We start from the raw sequence: 17,438 nt of genomic DNA on the forward strand, positions 1-17,438 counted from the left end.
TCTAATTTTCCTAGAAATACTACATCTCTCCGATATCAATGTAGAACCATACTGATGATCTGACAGCCCTAGATGTGTGAAGTTCTTAGATTGATTTATGCTGTTCATTCATTAAACAGACGAACAAACAAACGCACTTAGAGCCTACCATAAGCCAAACTCTGTGCTAGCGCTGGAGGTAGAGTGGGGAACAGGACAGCAAAGGTTCCAACCCGCGTGGGGAAGCAATCACCCTCGGGAGGTGGTACTTCAATTGAGACTAGAAGAAAAAGCAGGAGTGAGTGATTCAGACCAGGCCAGGCAGTCAGGAAGCTTGAGGGACATGGCCTTCGGAAGCGGGTCTGGAGCAAGGGAGTGAGGGAGACCAGTGGGCAGGGGCCAAATCATGCAGGGCTTGTGGAGACTGTATTTTACCCTGAGGGTAATTGGGAGCCAGCAAATGATTTTAAGAAAAAAAAGTGGTATGGGCAAATTTTAATTTTTCAAAATTGAGCGCAGGTTGAACGGAGCAAAAGTAGAGGCAGGGATAGCCGTTAAGAGGCTACTGTGACTGTCTTGGCACACATGATGATGTCTTTAACCAGGGTGGTGTCGTGAGAGATGGAGAGAAGTGGATGGTTACAGGTACATTTAGGAAGTAAAATCAGACAGGGCGGGTGACAGTAAGCAGCCCTACCTCAAAAAAGGTCCTGGAAAAGAAAACATTTCATTTTGCTCATTAACCCATCAGGCATCCCCCTTCCCTTAACCCTGTCGTCTCGATAAACGGAGACAGCAGGGGGATAAGGGGCGGGGCAGGCGCCCACAAAAATCCGGGAACTTAAATTTAAACTGGGTGGACGTCAGCGGAGAGTAGATTAAAGAACACAGAAACTTCCGGTTACTCCGGAAGTGAAAGCTTCACATACTTCTAAGCTCCTCCCCCGGCGGCGAGCCAAGGAGAAAGGATGGCCGGCTGGGCGGCGCGGTTGGTCCTGCTAGCTGGAGCCGCGGCGCTGGCGAGCGGCTCCCAGGGCGACCGTGAGCCGGTGTACCGCGACTGCGTACTGAAGTGCGAAGAGCAGAACTGCTCGGGGGGCGCTCTGAAGCACTTCCGCTCCCGCCAGCCAATCTACATGAGTCTAGCAGGTAAGCCCCACCCCACGTTAAGCCCCGCCCATTTATCTTGCTCCCGCCCCCTGCGCCTCCAATACGCCTCTGCAATCTCAACCTTAGGAGCTATATGAAGTCTCATATTATTAGTATTAATTGAGTGGAGCCCCTAAGGTGATGAGAGCCTTGTCATCCTCTCTTACTTTCCCAGAAGCTTTCATTTACTTCTTTATTCAGTCAAAAGGGTATTTATTAAATACATTCGGGCTACAATGTCTAGGAATGGCACAGAAATCAGACCAGGGTTCTGCCCATTGGGGCTCACCCTCCCCACGGGCATATGTGCTTTCTCAAGTGCAAGGCAGAGAATGATTTGAGCCCCTGAGAGACTCTTAGATTAAGAAGTATTTGGTCTTGCAGGCCACCTGCAAAAAAAAAAAAAAAAGAAAGAAGCATTTAGGAGGCCGGGCGCGATGGCTCACGCCTGTAATCCCAGCACTTTGGGAGGCCAAGGCAGGCGGATCACGAGGTCAGGAGTTCGAGACCAGCCTGACCAACATGGAGAAACCCCATCTCTACTAAAAATACAAAATTAGCTGGGCGTGGTGGCTTATAGCTGTAATCCCAGCTACTCGGGAGGCTGAGGCAGGAGAATCGCTTGAACCCGGCAAGGGTAGGTTGCAGTGAGCTGAGATCACGCCATTGCACTCCAGTCTGGGCAACAAGAGGGAAACTCTGTCTCAAAAAAAAAAAGAAACAAACAAACAAAAAAAAACACAAGCATTTGGGATAGGAAATTGTCGGTTCTGGCTTTGAAGAGGTGGAGGCAGGGATCATCTTGGAACATTTTGTGTGAAGGAGGGACTTTGGACTGATACATTCCAGTTTGGATCTGTGACTATAGTGGGCAAGGAATCAACATACTGAGCACTCATTATGTGACAGGTGTCACAATATGTCAGGTAATTTTTTTTTTTTTTTTTAAGATGGGGTTTCACCATGATGGCCAGGCTGGTCTTGAACTCCTGACCTCAGGTGATCCACCCACCTTGGCCTCCCAAAGTGCTAGGATTACAGGCGTATGTCAGGTAATTTTTATCACAACCCTTTGAGATAGTTTCTCTAATCGCAGTTTTACAGATGGGGATTAGAGAGGTTAAGTGCCCTGCCCACACACACAGCCATTACGTGGTAAAGTGGAGTTTCCAGTTCTGGCCTGATTGACCACAAGCTTGTCCTCTTTACTGTTATACCACTTTACATTCCAGACAGAGGGAACAGAGAGCGCGGATGCCCTGGGCAGATGTGGGCACATCCAAGAGATTTGTTTACTCAGGGAGCAAGGTACATGAACAGGAGTAGTTACCAAAAGGGTTGGAAAGGCAATTTGGAGCCTCAAAAGTCAGGTTGAAGAATTTGGGCTTTATTTTCACAGGAAGGGGGTAAGATAGCAAGAACTCCTTCCTGGAGAGTAAGAGTAAATCCTATATTCAGGAAGGACAAACAGAAACTCAGGTTTCCATAGATGAGTTCATCAGATGCCAAGATCTCGATGAACTTGAACAAAAGGAGAGGAAATGTCTCCCAAGGTGGGAAGATCGTTTGAGCTCTGGAGTTCAAAACTAGCCTGGGCAACATGGCAAGATGCCATCTCTACAAGAAATAAAAGAATTAGCCAGACATTGTAGTCTCAGCTACTTGGGAGGCTGAGGTGGGAGGATCGTTTGAGCCTAGGAGGTCGAGGCTGTGGTGAGCTGTGATCTCCCCACTGCACTCCAGCCTGGGTGAAAGAGTGAGACCCTGTGTCAAAAAAAAAAAAAATCTCAAATTGCTCACTAAAATATGCATACATGTATACACCTTCCCCTATGTGTATGTCTCACCATCTCTCATTCACCCAGATTGGAAGCTAGAATTTTGAGATTTCTCCTGGTTCCTCCAACCTGCAGACCCTCTTGGCCTATATTTGGGCTTGGACCCCATTCATGCTCTCTCTGTGCCTCCCGGTGCTGGGGGACTCACCAGGGCACATTTGTCTGTTTCAGGCTGGACCTGTCGGGACGACTGTAAGTATGAGTGTATGTGGGTCACCGTTGGGCTCTACCTCCAGGAAGGTCACAAAGTGCCTCAGTTCCATGGCAAGGTGAGTTGGAGGGTCAGGGTAGGCATATGGTAGTAGTATGGTGGGAGTAAGATACCCCCTGGTTGGACCACACTGTCCAAGCAATCTGAGGCATGGGGTGGTGGGTGTATGTTTGGGGCAGGTACCTATTCTCCCCAAAATCAGCTGGTTTCCCTAGAATTGGATAGGATCCATGTGTTCTGCCTCTGGATTTGGAGTAGAAATGTGTGGAAGGCTTTGGAGTCTCCCAGAGAGTGGTGCTGGGCCTTTAGAGTGGCTGAGACGGCCACCTTACTGCAGGGACACATTCCCTTACCTACTGTGGCACGTTTCCTGTTGCTATTCCAGTAGGGGTCTGGATTCATAGTAATACACTTCAGCCTGTCTAGCCAGGCACAGTTTGCTGGTACCTTTCAATCCAGTATCATCTCATTCTGGCCTGTTGATGTTGGCAGGAAGCATTCACCCCAGTTTTTCACAGAGAAAGCTAAGGCTCAGAGGACTGTGGACAGTGGTAGAGGAGGGGTTGGGACCTGTGTCTTCTGGATGGCAACTCTGTGCTGTTTCCACCAGGCCATACTGAGCCATCTACCCTGGCCTATCTGGTCTTCCCAGAGATCAGGGCTTACAATGTTGTACCTGCTGGCCAGGATGGGGGTATGACCCTTAACCAGGCACTGGATGGAGGGGGTCTCATTGGTCCGAAGAGGGAATGAACCCGAGGCTTTGGCTGAAGTCCAGAGCTGAGGACCCAGCTGGGGACCTGTTGCTGCAGCATGTCAAGATTAGGTGGACCGGGCCAGTTGGGGGTTGCCTGCCCCTCAAACCCCCTTCATCTGCTCCTTTTTCAGTGGCCCTTCTCCCGGTTCCTGTTCTTTCAAGAGCCAGCATCTGCTGTGGCCTCTTTTCTCAATGGCCTGGCCAGCCTGGTGATGCTCTGCCGCTACCGCACCTTCGTGCCAGTGTCCTCCCCCATGTACCACACCTGTGTGGCCTTCGCCTGGGTAGGTAACCTGGCAGGACTCCTGCTGTCTCCCCTCATCTAGGAAGGAGGAACTCTAGATCCCTATTAACACCCAACAGGGCTTCTACTTACCAGCTTCCCCTCTGTTTTCCAGGGCTAAAGTTGCAGCTGCGGGATGGTGAGGCCTGGGGAGAAAACAGGGAGGGTGCTGAATCGGGCTGTTTGGGAAGGAGAGAGGAAAGAAGGACATTTTTCTGGTCCTGAAGAAGGAAGCCACTAAAAGACCCAGTAGGACACTTTACAAACACAGAAGGGAGTTGGGGGCGGAGGGGGTAGAGAGGATGCTGGGACCACAGGTCTTTCCAAGGGCCCCTCTGGAGGACTTGGAGCAATCTCAATTCCAGCCAAGGCCTGGCGGGGAGGGAGTCACAGCCACAAGTTTCTGTCTAGAGCTCATCCTAGTCTCAGACCATCCCTGGAGAAGCCCAGGTATTGTTCCATCTGCAGATACAGAAAGGGCTGTTAGCTTTACAGTATGGCTGGTCTGAACAGCTGTATTCAGGGCCTGGAATTGTGTGATAAGCACAGACTGGGGTGCATCTATGAACCATGACAGCCTTGGGAAGGGCGTGAGAATAAAAGGTGGCAATGGATGTCTCTAGGTCCCCTGCAACCCTTAAGGAAAAAATTTCTACTCACTCACCTTCCTGCTGTCACCGAAGCCATTCACTCAGGTGTTGAGCACCTACCATGTGCCAGGCACCTTACTGGGTCCTGGAGATCCAGAAGTCTGCCCTCTGTGCTAATCACACAATTGAATGTAAGAGTATAACTATGAAAAAGCACAGTTTTGGGGAGGTGCTACAGGGGTGTGTGTAATGGCAAACCTAGACCAGCATGGGGCCATCAGGAAAGGCTTCTCTGGGGAAAGGGCATTAAAGGTAAGGTGGGAATGATGCAGGAATGTTAACTAGGTAAATCTGAAGAGAGTAGGAGGAGGCTTTAGAAGAAGCCTCAGAAAGTGCACAGGCAGGAGAGAGTGAGGGTCCTTCCAGGCAGCCTGGCTTGCAGGAAATCAGAGAGTGGGTGTGAGCTGCGAGGGCAGATGGGGCCAGCCACAGAGACCCTCACACTGGAGATCTCGACTCTCAAAGCATCAGGAAGCGCGGAGGGATTTTTAAATGAGGGTCGAGGAGAAAAGTGGCTTCATGAATAGATTTGCCCTTTGGAAAGCTCATTCTGGCTACTGTGTAGAGAACAGATTGGAGGGGGCAGGAGTGGATGCAGTAGACCAGTTGGTCATTTTAGCACAGGGTCCAGTAGCTAGACTAGAGAGGTGGCATGGGTCTTGGGTATTAAAGAAAAGTACACTTGAGCTGTGTTTTGGAGATGACATTAAAACTTTTTTAAAACTAATTTTATTTATTTAAAAAATACGTACACAGCTCATACTTCAGTATGTCAGGCATCACTCTAAGCATTTTATAAATATTAATCTTGTTCATCCGATAGCAAGCAGCAAAAGACAAAATTACAGCAAACTTACCTGTAGATCCAGTTGGCTTTAATTTGCAATTCATGAATTGGGGCAGCCTCCATTCTACAAAATAGAATGAAAGTTTCTATTGAGCAATTCCAGAACAGTAAGTTTTGTAAGTTGGGAACCAGGAAACAGAACAATAGAAAGGAACCTGATTGGTTAATGTCAGGTTTTTTTTTTTTTATAAGGGTTAAAGCAGAGGAGACTTCCTTACTTGGGTAGACTGGACTCTCTTGGTTTCAGGAAAAAGTGGTCTGTTTTGGGACCTATCAACTCCCTTAAAGTTTCAGTTTGATTATGTGGCATTTAGCATGAGTGGCTCCATTTTGGTCTGGTCTAGTCTGGTGGGTCTAGTGCAGGAGCTCAATCCAGAATTATGGCCTCCCATAATTTTTGTTTAACACAGCTTATAGGTGTTATTATTCTCATCCCCAGTTTATGGATGAGGAAACCAAAGACTGAAAAGGTGAAGTAGCCAGCCAGAGGTCACCGAGCCAGGGTTTGAATCCAGGGATCTGGCTCTAGAGTCCACACTTTCAACATCTCAGCTGTGCTGACAGACCTCAAGAGTGGATTAGATGAGGAAAGATGAATCAGGGATGACCCCTGTGTTTCTGCTTGTAAGACAGTGATAGAGGCCAGGTGCGGTGGCTCACACCTGCAGTCCCAGCACTTTGGGAGACTGAGGTGGGCAGATTGCTTGAGCTCGCAAGTTCCAGACCAGCTTGGGCAATATAGGGAAACCCCATCTCTACCAAAAATACAAAAAAAATAAGCCAGGTCTGGTGGCACATGCCTGTACTGTAGTCTCAGCTACTAGGAGGCTGAGGTGGGAGGATCACTTGAGCCCAGAAGGTCGAGGTTGCAGTGAGCTGTGATCCTGTCACTTTACTCTTGTCACTCCAGCCTGGGTGATAAAGGGAGGCCAGTCTCTTTTTTTAAAAAAAAGACAGTGATAGAAGCTGTGGTTGTGGATGAGATCACCCCAGGAGAATTTAGACATTGAAAAGAGGAGGGATCTAGGGCGAAGCCCCAAGGAACCCCAGAACTGAGTGGCTGGCTAGAGGAAGATGAGCCAGACACAGAGACAGAAGGCCCCCGAGGGGCAGGAGGGGAACTCGGAGATTGTGTGCTCGAGTTGTGTGTCCTGGGACAAGCACAGGAAGGAGAGGGGAGTGAGTCTGCTGTCCTGAATTTTGCACGTGAGAACTGAAGAAGACCCTGGAGTCTGGAGACACAGAGGTCTCTAGGACCTTAAGAAAGCTGAGAGCTGGGGTATGCTGTGAAGTCCAGGCCGAGTCTTAGACTTGGGAGATGGACATGGGAAGGAGGTCAGGGAAAGAAGCTGTTAAACCTCTGGGAAATACTGACCCTCCTTAATACTTCCTATTCAACAACTATTAATAATAATTGAAGGAACACGAGCCATGTGACAGGCTTGTCTGAAGCACTTTACATCCATTTCCTTATTTCACCCTCATAGTACCCCTATGAGCTCTGAGTTAGGCTCAGGGGGAAAAAAAACTTACCCAACACAGTGGCTCACGCCTGTAATCCCAGCACTTTGGGAGGCCGAGGCAGGTGGATCACGAGGTCAGGAGTTCAAGACCAGCCTGGCCAATACAGTGAAACCCCCCCTCTATTAAAAATACAAAAATTAGCCAGGCATGGTGGCATTTGTCTGTAATCGCAGCTGCTCGGGAGGCTGAGGCAGAAGAATCGCTTGAACCTAGGAGTCCGAGGTTGCAGTGAACCAAGATCATGCCACTGCACTCCAGCCTGGCAACAGAGCAAGACTCCATCTCAAAAAAAAAAAACTTGCCCAAGTTAGCAAGGAGTGGAGACAGGGTTGGCGTCCGGGGCTGTCTGGCTCCAGGACCTGAGAACTTAGCTCTGCTAGGCCACTCCATGTCCTGTGATGAGAGTTCCTTGAGCATTTACTGGGAGTAGAGATGGGGTTTAGCTCTTGTGGGGGCTGAAGCCCCTGCCCCAGGTTGCTAAGCAGAGTGGGAGGTACAGGTCTGGACAGCCTGGACAGCAGATGGCGTGGAGTCGGGGGCTGCTTTGGTAGAGAGCCCTAGGATTTGTGAGGTGGGGAGACCACGTCCTCTAACTGGGGAAGTCTGCCAGGCCAGGGAGGCCCGGGGAGGAGGAGATGTCTCATCTGGGACTTGCAGACCTGGCAAGGCTTAGACACATACCTGTGTGGGGACAGGGGATTGAATTCCAGCATTCCAGGCAACCTTGGCCCCATTGTAGCTGTGTGAATGGAGTAAAGAAAGAGGAGATGGAGCAGAGAGTGCCCTGAGTGCCAGCCTGAGGGCTAGGGACTCTAATGTAGGCAGGGCCAGGCATCGGCACACACTGTCACAGGCTGGGTGAGATAAAGCCACCACTTCCTGTGTAGGCCTCTTGCAGCGAAGTGAATTTAGTCATGGCCAAGAAAGCAGGAAGGGCAGGGAAACTGAAGAGGTTCCCTGTCTCCTTTCCTGTGGGGTTCCTCCACGACACGGCTTGTCTGGGCCCACTGCGTCTACCACCCCCTAGTCCCCACCTCCACTAGAGAGCATGGGACAGCCCTGCCTGAACTCTGAAGAAGCTTAGAGCCTCCTTAGATAGGCCACAGGCCTGAGAGGACCTCGGAGGGTCCTGCCCTTTGTCTTCATACCATTTGCCAGAGGCCAGGGGTCACGTCTCAGCTCTGGCCTTGCCATCCCTGATCCTCGGATCTTTCACCTGAGTTGTAGCTGCGACTCACCTTCCTTCTTGGAGGGGGGTCACACTTTCCAGGGTAGCCTAAAGTCCTGCGTGTCTAAGGACCCTAGAGAAAAAGCAGGAGATGGCCAGGAGCAATGGCTCACGCCTGTAATACCAACACTTTGGGAGGCTGAGGTGGGCAGATCATCTGAGGTCAGGAGTTCAAGCCCAGCCTGGCCAACATGGTGAAACCCCGTCTCTACTAAAAACACAAAAATTAGCCAGGTGTGGTGGTGGGTGCCTGTAATCCCAGCTACTGGGGAGGCTGAGGCAGAAGAATTGCTTGAACCTGGGGGGCAGAGGTTGCAGTGAGCTGAGATCATACTACTGTACTCCAGCCTGGGCGACTGAGTGAGACTCCGTCTCAAAAAACAAAAAATAGAAGCAGCAGGAGATGTTGGTAGAAGGCAGATAATTGGGGCCTGTGTCTTAGGGTACTCGATGGGATGTGGCATTCTGGGACATGGGACCCCCTCATGCTCTCACTAGGCCTCCAAGGGACAAAGCCTCAGAACAACCTGCATTCCTGTGGATGGCCTAGTTTGGCTCTCCCAGTTGCTCTTGAGCCCTGTCAGTTTCTGCAGGAGGGAGGATCCTGAGCCGTATGGAGGGTGCGGCGGTGGACTTTGACCTGGGCCTTGTGGGGCACTGAGGCTCCTGATTTCTGTTGGGCTGAGGATAGGAAGCCAAGGCCCTTCACCTGCTCTGGGCTAAGGCTTGGGGGAAAGGTACCTCAGCTTTGCCTCAGAAATAAGGAGACCCGCCCCCCAGCAGGGCTCATGATACGTTGGTACAAGAAGGCAGCGCCTGCCTTGCCATTAAGGCCTGGGCTTGAGCTGGGAGGCAGCCAGGCAAGGAGCGGGGAGCCCACCTAAGCTCTGCGTACCATGTCCCTTTGACATCACTGAGCAGGGGCCCCTGCTGTGTGCCAAAGCTGGAAGGCCAAACCAATTCCTCAGGCCTTCATCCAGTCAGGAAAGGTCCTCAGATGTAGAGATAAGAGGGTGAAGCGGTGAGAAGGCAAGCTGTCTCTGTAGAGTGGTTTGTATAGGTGGGGACAGATTCTGCTCTACCTCTGTTCAGCAAACTACAAGAAGAGATAGGGGCCGGGCTAAGTAATCTTGGCACTTTTGGAGGCCAAGGCAGGTGAATTGTGAGGTCAGGAGTTCAGGACCAGCCTGGCCAACATGGTGAAACCCCGTCTCTACTAAAAATACAAAAACTAGCCAGGCGTGGTGATGTGCACCTGTAATCCCAGCTACTCAGGAGGCTGAGGCAAGACAATTGCTTGAACCCGGGAGGCAGAGGTTGCAGTGAGCTGAGATCGCGCCACTGCACTCCAGCCTGGGTGACAGAGCGAGACTCCATCTCAGAAAAAAGAAGAGGTAGATTGCGTCTGTTGTAGAATGATGGTTAGACTTCAGGAAAGACTTCCCAGGGGTCAGACAAGAGCTAGTGGAACAGGCAATGGCAGGAAATCAAGGAATCCTTTGGGATGGTAGAAAAAGCCCTCCTCCCATCTTCATCCAGCTCTCTCTCCCTTCTCTCAGGAGTGAGCTGGGGCTGGTCTGCCCTGCTTGAGGCAGGGGGTGGGACACTGTGGCCTCCAGGGGAGCCCAGGATGGCAGCAGGCATCATATTTAACATTCTGCCTCCCCCACTTCTGAGACACCGAGCTATTTTAAGACCCACTTGTCCCCACCACTGTGGTGTCAATGACAGCCCCGAGCACTGGGGCTTAACGCAGGGTCGAATTCCTGACAGATCTGGCTCACTTGGCATCCAACCAGTTTCACGGCTGTGATATTTTTGTCTTGATTTTCTTATTTCCAACAGACTGAAACAGCCTCTTGCTCTCCCTCCACCCAGCCTCCGATTCCACCCCCACTGGCACCCTGCCCCTGGCCGCCTCCTCTCCTCCGTGTTTACTCGAAGCTCTGGGTGCCTGCCGGGCAGCCTGTCGCGCTCCTGGCCGGTTCCCCTGCCTGGCCCCCTTCACTCAAGCATGGCAAGGAGTCCGAGAGTAGCTGTGCATTGGTGTCTTGGAGCTCTCCTTCCTTCCAGAGCCCATCTGTCCCCTTTGCTTGCTCTTGATTACAAACTCTGAGTGAGGAGCAGGGGGTCCCTTCAGTCCACATCGATGGGCTCTCGGCTCCAGAGTAAGGAGGAGGGGCTCTTCCTGTAGCTGAGGTGTCTCTGTTTGGGATGGAGAGACCCTGGGCCCCATAGTTTGACCTTGAACTTTGTGACCCCTCAGGAAAGGGAAGTTGAGGGGCAGGTGAAGGGGCGTGGTGAGAGTCAGCCTACTGGACATGATGAAGGAAACTGACATTGATGGGCACCTACCACGGACCAGGCAGCAAAAACCAGCAGCCACTCAGAGGAGTTCCTTGGTGCCAGGTGTTCTGCAGACATCGTCCTCACAGCCTCCTCTGCAGTGGGCATCATTATGAACCTGTTTTGTAGGTGAGGCAGTGGAGGATCATAGACCCTGGATTATGTGTCCAAGGTCACACAGCTACTTAGGGGTGGAGGCAGGACTTGAGGCTCTGTCTCATTGTGGAGACTGGACATTCTTCCTCAGCCTGGAGCGGCGGTGGGCCTAGGCAGCTGGGAGACCACCCCTTCTCTGCCTAAACGTCCTTGGCCTACAGGGAGAGTGGGAGGCAGACATCCTCTTTGGCCTCAGTTCTACGGGAAGCTGACGAGGCTTCATGCTGGTCAGGCAGGTGGAGAGAAGAGCACCTCATGTGTTATCCTGCCCTGGGCTCTGTGCCGTATGCTGTATTTGTATTGCTCATGAAACCCTTATCAATTGTGATTATTCCCATTTTGCAGATGAGAAAACTGAGACACAGCAAGGCTAAATAACTTGCCCAAGGACACACAGGAAATGCAGAGCCAGGAACTGAACCCTGGCAATCTGGCCCTAGGGCTTGCATTCTTAATGACACTACCTCCCAAATCTGAGGAAAGGGTGAGGAGCACCCCCAGAGTGGGATACTCCCCAGGGGGGGAGGGACTTTTCAGGGGTGCAGAGGCCAGGCTTCAAGTGGATCTGTGAGTGGAAGGCACCCAGGGAGGTGTTTGGAGAGGGGACCGAGCAGCCCACCCTTCCTGTGGCCCTGTGCACATGTACGCACGCACACACCCCCTGCTTTTGGTGTTCTGAGCCACTTAGCTCAGTCCTGCAGTCCTCTTGTCACCCTCCTTTCCTGCTGTGGGTGACAAGGAGGCCTGGCTGGCTGCCAGTCCCTGCCACCTTCCCCTTCTCACTCCCACACTGGCTCCTGGGCCACTCTCCTCCCTAAGGATGTCCCTATTCCTGGCCTGCCATGGAGACCTGGTCCATGTGGTCACCTGGGCCCCATCTTTAGCCCAAGCCTGCTCCTATCCCCACGCTGACCCTAAGCTGTTCAGACTGTGGGTGCAGTGTCTGAGAAACCACCAGTTTCAGTCCCGTTTTGCAGCCTCCATGTCTGTCTGTCTCTGGGGTGGGGGCCGCAGCAGGGCACAGCCTTGAGTCTGGTGGAAGGGACAGAGTGGCCATCCTCAAAGAAGGAAGCAGCCTGGCCTAGACCAAACCATCTGACACCAGGCTGGGAAGGAACTGAAGTTTCACTATGATTCGTCCCAGGGGAAGCTTGGGCTGAGAAGGGCAGGGCCCTTTGCCGAGGTCAACAGGAGCAGACACAGCAAGGCTCAGCCCAGAGCCCAGGCCAGACAGGTGCACCAGGCGGCCTCGAGCCTTCCAGAGCCCAGCACCCGGAGAACCTGGCTGGCTGTGCAGCAGTCCTGCCCCACCTGCACCCCTTCTCCTCCCATTCTCTCCTAGGCTCTCCAGACCTGCATTCAGAACGCATCTTACTGTCTCACCTGCCTGCTGCAGTGCCCAGCAGAGCGTGGCTTATTGCCCTCTCCCTCTGTCCCCTGCCTGGCCAGTTTTCCTGGTATATTGGAGCCAACTGAGCAGCTCCCGGTCTTTCCTGAGTTCCCGTCCCACCCTAGCGCATCCCTCCCCACCTCCGGGGCATTCCAACCAGTCACGGTTTCTCAGCCCTTCCCCTCAGTCCACCCTGCTTTCTGCAGTTTGGGCTTTGCTGTGAACCCAGCAGTTCCCGAAGAAAGTGCCAGCACCAATGCCCACAAGCTCTCCGGCTCATTTGCAAGATGACTTTTGTGCTCTCTCCACGCTGCTCATTTCCAGGAAGAAGGCCTCACACATTCCCCTGGGCCCTGGCCCACTGCAGCTCCTCCAGTCCTGCCCTCTGCTCCTCCCAGGCTCGGAAGCAGCCACTGGTCTGGCGGGTTGGGCAGGCCCAGCCAGGAGGAAGCTGGGCTCAGTTCACCCTCCTCCTGGGAGCCTGGGCCCCAGTGGGATCTGCTTGATCTCCCTCCCCTGCTGGCTTGCTCGGAACACACCCCAAGCTGGCTCGAGCCCCTCCACCCCACCCACCTCATTCCCGCCCCCAGAGGCTGAGGTCACCAGCTCCCCTGGGCCTGGGTGGGGCTGTCATCACCTGCCGGTTGGAGGAGGAGGCCAGGCCCCTGGGGGCTGTTGTCTTAGTGATTGAGTAACTGGGGAATTGGCTCTGCCGGAACTGGTTCCCAGGCCAGGCCGGAACCTGTGGAGGCTGCAGCCCCCTTTGGCCTTGGGGATTTGGGGTGGCAGGAAGTCCACCCCAGGGACCCTGGCTGGGTGGGAGTAGAGGGACACAGGTTTGTTCAGAGGGCTCCAGGGGCAGGAGAAGCACATTTCTTGCCCCACAGAGCCCCTCCCCAAAGGTGAAATGGATGTGAGCCTGTGGGGATCCTGGCCTCGGGGTGTGGGGGCGCAGCGTGCTCACCAGCCCCTTCTTCCTCAGGTGTCCCTCAACGCATGGTTTTGGTCCACAGTCTTCCACACCAGGGACACCGACCTCACAGAGGTGAGCACTCCTCCAGCTCCCCCTACTCCGCACAGGGTGGTCCCGGAGGAGCCCAGAATCGGGCAGAGGGGCTCTAGAGGGTCACGACAACTCCCTCTGGGAAGCGCTGGGAGGAGCAAGGGCCGCGAATCCTGCACCTGTTGGTGCCCTTGAGCCGCTTGGAGCCTTGTCAGGTGGGGTTGATGATGAGCTCTTGCCTGATGAGGCAGCTGAGCCTTGGAGAGATGGCCTGCTTGCTCAGGGGCACCCAGCTAGTAAAGGGTTGCCCCAGGACGGGACCCTGTGGCTGTCGGACTCCACACTGCGCTCTGAATTCCATGAGGGGTGGTCATGTCCCAGGGCCTCAGCAGGGACACTCCACCAGTGTCCCTAAAGCCTTGTTTCTGAGAATTTTTTTTTTTTTTGAGGCAGAGTCTCACTGTGTCACCCAGGCTGGAGTGCAGTGCCTTGACCTCAGCTCACTGCAACCTCTGCCTCCTGGTTCAAGCGATTCTCCTGCCTCAGACTCCTGAGTAGCTGGGACTACAGGCACGTGCCACCACACCCGGCTAATTTTTTATTTTTAAAAATAGTAGAGATGGGGTTTCACCATGTTGGCCAGGCTGGTCTCGAATTCCTGACCTTGTGACCTGCCCACCTCGGCCTCCCAAAGTGCCACCGCATCCGGCCTCCTGAGCACAAAAAAATTGTACAATGATGTGAACACAAGGCTCAGCTGGAGTGAAACAGCTATGGGCAGGCCAAGGACCCCGGTCCCCTCCCTGCCACCCCTCCGTGCCCCTATCCCTGCGGGTCCTCTCCGCACAGCCTCTTGCTGTTCCTTCATTGCCTTTCCCTGTCCTCAGAAAATGGACTACTTCTGTGCCTCCACCGTCATCCTACACTCAATCTATCTGTGCTGCGTCAGGTGAGCCTGCCTGGGTGGCTGCAGGGGCAAAATCGGGCCCTGGGGGCAGAAAGGGGTCACCCAGCCCTCCCCTGGGGGTGCTGCTCTGAGGGCCTTCTTCGCTAGTCTCCCAACGCCTACCCCCCCATCAGCTGTCCTGGGTGGGGACCCTGGGGTAGGACTGAGGGCCCTGGCTTCTGACAAGGAGCTGTAGCACTTGGCCCCCGGCCTTTGGGAGGATTGGAGGCCTGCCCAGCCGACCCGTTTGGTGGGGAGAGGGGTAGTGGCTTGAGGGGCCATGTACCCATGTTGGGGGGAGGAGATGCTTCAGGGAATGCTGCTCTGGGGACGGGCCGCCGCCCTCTGAGCAGCCCTGGATGGTGGGGCAGGACCGTGGGGTTGCAGCACCCAGCTGTGCTCAGTGCCTTCCGGGCTCTCCTGCTGCTAATGCTGACCGCGCACGTCTCCTACCTAAGCCTCATCCGTTTCGACTATGGCTACAACCTGGTGGCCAACGTGGCTATTGGTAAGGCCCTGGGGAGCCTGGGCCATCTGTGGAAGTGCTAGCGTGGGGTGCGAGTGGGAGGTTGGTGCCATTTCTGGAGAGGGAGGTTCTAGAGGGACTCTTGGGGTAGAGGAATGGGGAAGAATTGGAGGTGGGAGAGAGAGGAGGCTGGGAGGAGAGTCCAAGGATGATCCTAGGGTCAGAGAGCATGGAGTTGGGGGCAGCCTTGGGGAGAAGAAGCCAAAGGAATGAGTCTCTCTTGTCCCCACCTGGCACCCAGGCCTGGTCAACGTGGTATGGTGGCTGGCCTGGTGCCTGTGGAACCAGCGACGGCTGCCTCACGTGCGCAAGTGCGTGGTGGTGGTCTTGCTGCTGCAGGGGCTGTCCCTGCTGGAGCTACTGGACTTCCCACCGCTCTTCTGGGTCCTGGATGCCCACGCCATCTGGCACATCAGCACCATCCCTGTCCATGTCCTCTTTTTCAGGTGGGTGCTGCCCCCGCCCGGTGTTCACCTTTGAACCCTCCCTTGCCCACTTCTTAGGGGAGACTGGGGGCTCTGTGTACCCATCCAGCCCTTCCCACCTTGCCTGCCTGCACCCCACCCCGCCCCCACACAAGCTCTCAGAGCTGTGTGCCTAGTGGGCTCCTCCTTTGGCCCACAGCTTTCTGGAAGATGACAGCTTGTATCTGCTGAAGGAATCAGAAGCCAAGTTTAAGCGAGACTGAAGACCTTGGGAGCGGGTCTGCCCCAGTGGGGATCCTGCCCCCACCCTGCTGGCCTCCCTTCTCCCCTCAACCCTTGAGATGATTCATTTTCTCCTTTCAACTTCTTGACCTTGGACATGAAGGATGTGGGCCCAGAATTATGTGGCCAGCCCACTCCTGCTGGCTCTCACCAGCCTTGGAGCCTGTGCTAGGGAAGGCCTCCCAGCATCTGGGACTAGAGAATGGGCAGCCCCTCTGCCTCCTGGAGCCGAACTGAGTGTGTTCTTAGCTCTACCGGGAGGAAAGCTGCCTGTTTCCTCTCCACAGCCCCCGCTGCCTGGCTTGGTCCCAGAGCCCTCTGTCTACTTGGGAGACGGGGGACCACAGGCCTTAGGGATACAGAGGGTCCCCTTCTCCTGCCACCCCCACCCTCCTCCAGGACACCACTAGGTGGCGCCGGATGCTTGTTCTTTGGCCATCCAAGGTTCAAGGCGATTCTCCTGATGGGATCTTGAGGGACCAAGCTGCTGGGACTGGGATTGGGAAGGGGTTTCACTCTGATCATTGCCAGGTTCCCAGGAGGCCTCACCACAGTCCCCTTCGGGGCCAGGGACGCAGCAAGCCCAGGGCAAGGATCCCGTGCTGAGGTCAGGTTGAGAGCCTGCCACCGTGTGTCGGGAGTGTGGGCCAGGCCGAGGGCTTGGGTGTGTGTGAGCTCAGGCCTACGTGTGCAGCATGGAGAGGGGTGTTGTGGGGTATGAGGTGTGGTTTCAGAGTGTGTGTGTGCAGGGGGCGGGTGGGTTAGCTGGGTTAGGGGAACATGCAGGTGAGCGTGCTGGTGGGCGTGAGTGAGGCGAGTGTGACTGCAGGTGAACGTGCCCTCAGTTGAAAGGTTGGAGAGGATGAGGGAATCATATCACCATCACTAATCACTGTGGAGCACCAGCTCTGCCCAAGGCCCCAGCTGGGCAGACAGCCAGGACCTCTGCACAGCCAGGCTGCCTGTGTGCATGTTCCCTGTCCCGTGCCCCCTGCACACCTCACAGGGCCTCCACACAACAGTACCCTCGAGAACCAGCCCCTCGGGGGCAGAGGAAGGAAAATAGGCATGGCTGGGGCTCTCTCCAGTCTCTGTATCTCCTTGCCTTGGCATGGTGACCTCCCCTCCAAAACCCCCTTTCCCCTGATGCCAGCCCCTTTGCATCACCTGGACTTTGGGGAGGGGGAAGGGATTTGAGGGAGAAGGGGAGAAAGCTTGTGGCTGGGTCTGGTTTCTGCCCTCCCCAGAGGGTCTTACTGTTCCAGGGTGGCCCCAGGGCAGGCAGGAGCCACACTGTGCCGACACCCTGGTAAAGGTGACCCCTGCCAGTTGCCAGCAGCCCTGGCATGTTCCTGCCCCACAGGGATAGGATAGAGTGTGTGCCAGAAACTTTCCATTGCAAAGGCAGTGTCCGTGGTTGAAGCAGACTGGATTTTTGCTCTGCCCCGACCCCTGGTTCCTCTTTAGGAGAGGGGAGCTATGCTAGGACTCCAGCCTCAGGGACTTGCGCTAGGTTCTTTTGATACTGAAAACCGTTTTAAGGTGGGAAGGTAACAAGGGACGTGGTTAATAAATCATTTTCAGCCTCACCTGCCTTCGTTCAGCTCATTTGTGTGAATAGGGTGGGCTGGAGGGCAGAGGACAGTTGTGGGGGCAGGGGAAGGCCCCATAGCTGGCTGGAGGCAGTAGACAGAGGTGGGGTCTCTGCCTGGGCACGTGGGCATAGGGAACGGCAGGCCCCAGAGCAGAGCTGGGCAGAGCTCAAGTCCAGTTGTGAGAGGCAGCCGGAGCCAGCTCTTGCCCTTTGGCTTCCCTGGGCCTTTGTGCTTCAATTGTAATACCCCTACCACCTTGCAGATGCTACTTCCATCTCCTCATGATCCCACTCTCCCCCGTTC

At 54.3% G+C, this 17,438-nt stretch overlaps 1 protein-coding gene and 1 pseudogene across 3 annotated transcripts; both read left to right on the top strand.

Moving 5' to 3' along the window:
• The first annotated feature begins 947 nt into the window (after positions 1-947).
• On the top strand, positions 948-17,129 carry PGAP3 (post-GPI attachment to proteins phospholipase 3). Of its 3 annotated transcripts, none has more exons than XM_012451971.2 (8): positions 948-1,128; positions 3,138-3,235; positions 4,066-4,218; positions 13,341-13,403; positions 14,249-14,310; positions 14,679-14,815; positions 15,075-15,279; positions 15,458-17,129. In XM_012451971.2, the coding sequence occupies exons 1-8, from the start codon at positions 948-950 to the stop codon at positions 15,519-15,521; spliced, it is 963 nt and encodes a 320-aa protein (XP_012307394.1). In that variant the 3' UTR covers positions 15,522-17,129. The 3 variants fall into 3 exon arrangements, with proteins under 3 accessions (XP_012307394.1, XP_012307395.1, XP_012307396.1); XM_012451972.2 differs by having other exon boundaries at positions 14,766-14,815; XM_012451973.2 differs by lacking the exons at positions 948-1,128; positions 3,138-3,235; positions 4,066-4,218 and adding an exon at positions 11,474-12,956.
• LOC105717030 (uncharacterized) lies at positions 15,638-17,129 on the top strand (annotated as a pseudogene).
• Positions 17,130-17,438: the final 309 nt, after the last annotated feature.

The sequence above is a fragment of the Aotus nancymaae genome, unplaced genomic scaffold (assembly GCF_030222135.1).
Source record: "Aotus nancymaae isolate 86718 unplaced genomic scaffold, 86718_ANA_hifiasm-v0.15.2.pri h1tg000089l, whole genome shotgun sequence".
Lineage (NCBI taxonomy): Eukaryota > Metazoa > Chordata > Mammalia > Primates > Aotidae > Aotus > Aotus nancymaae.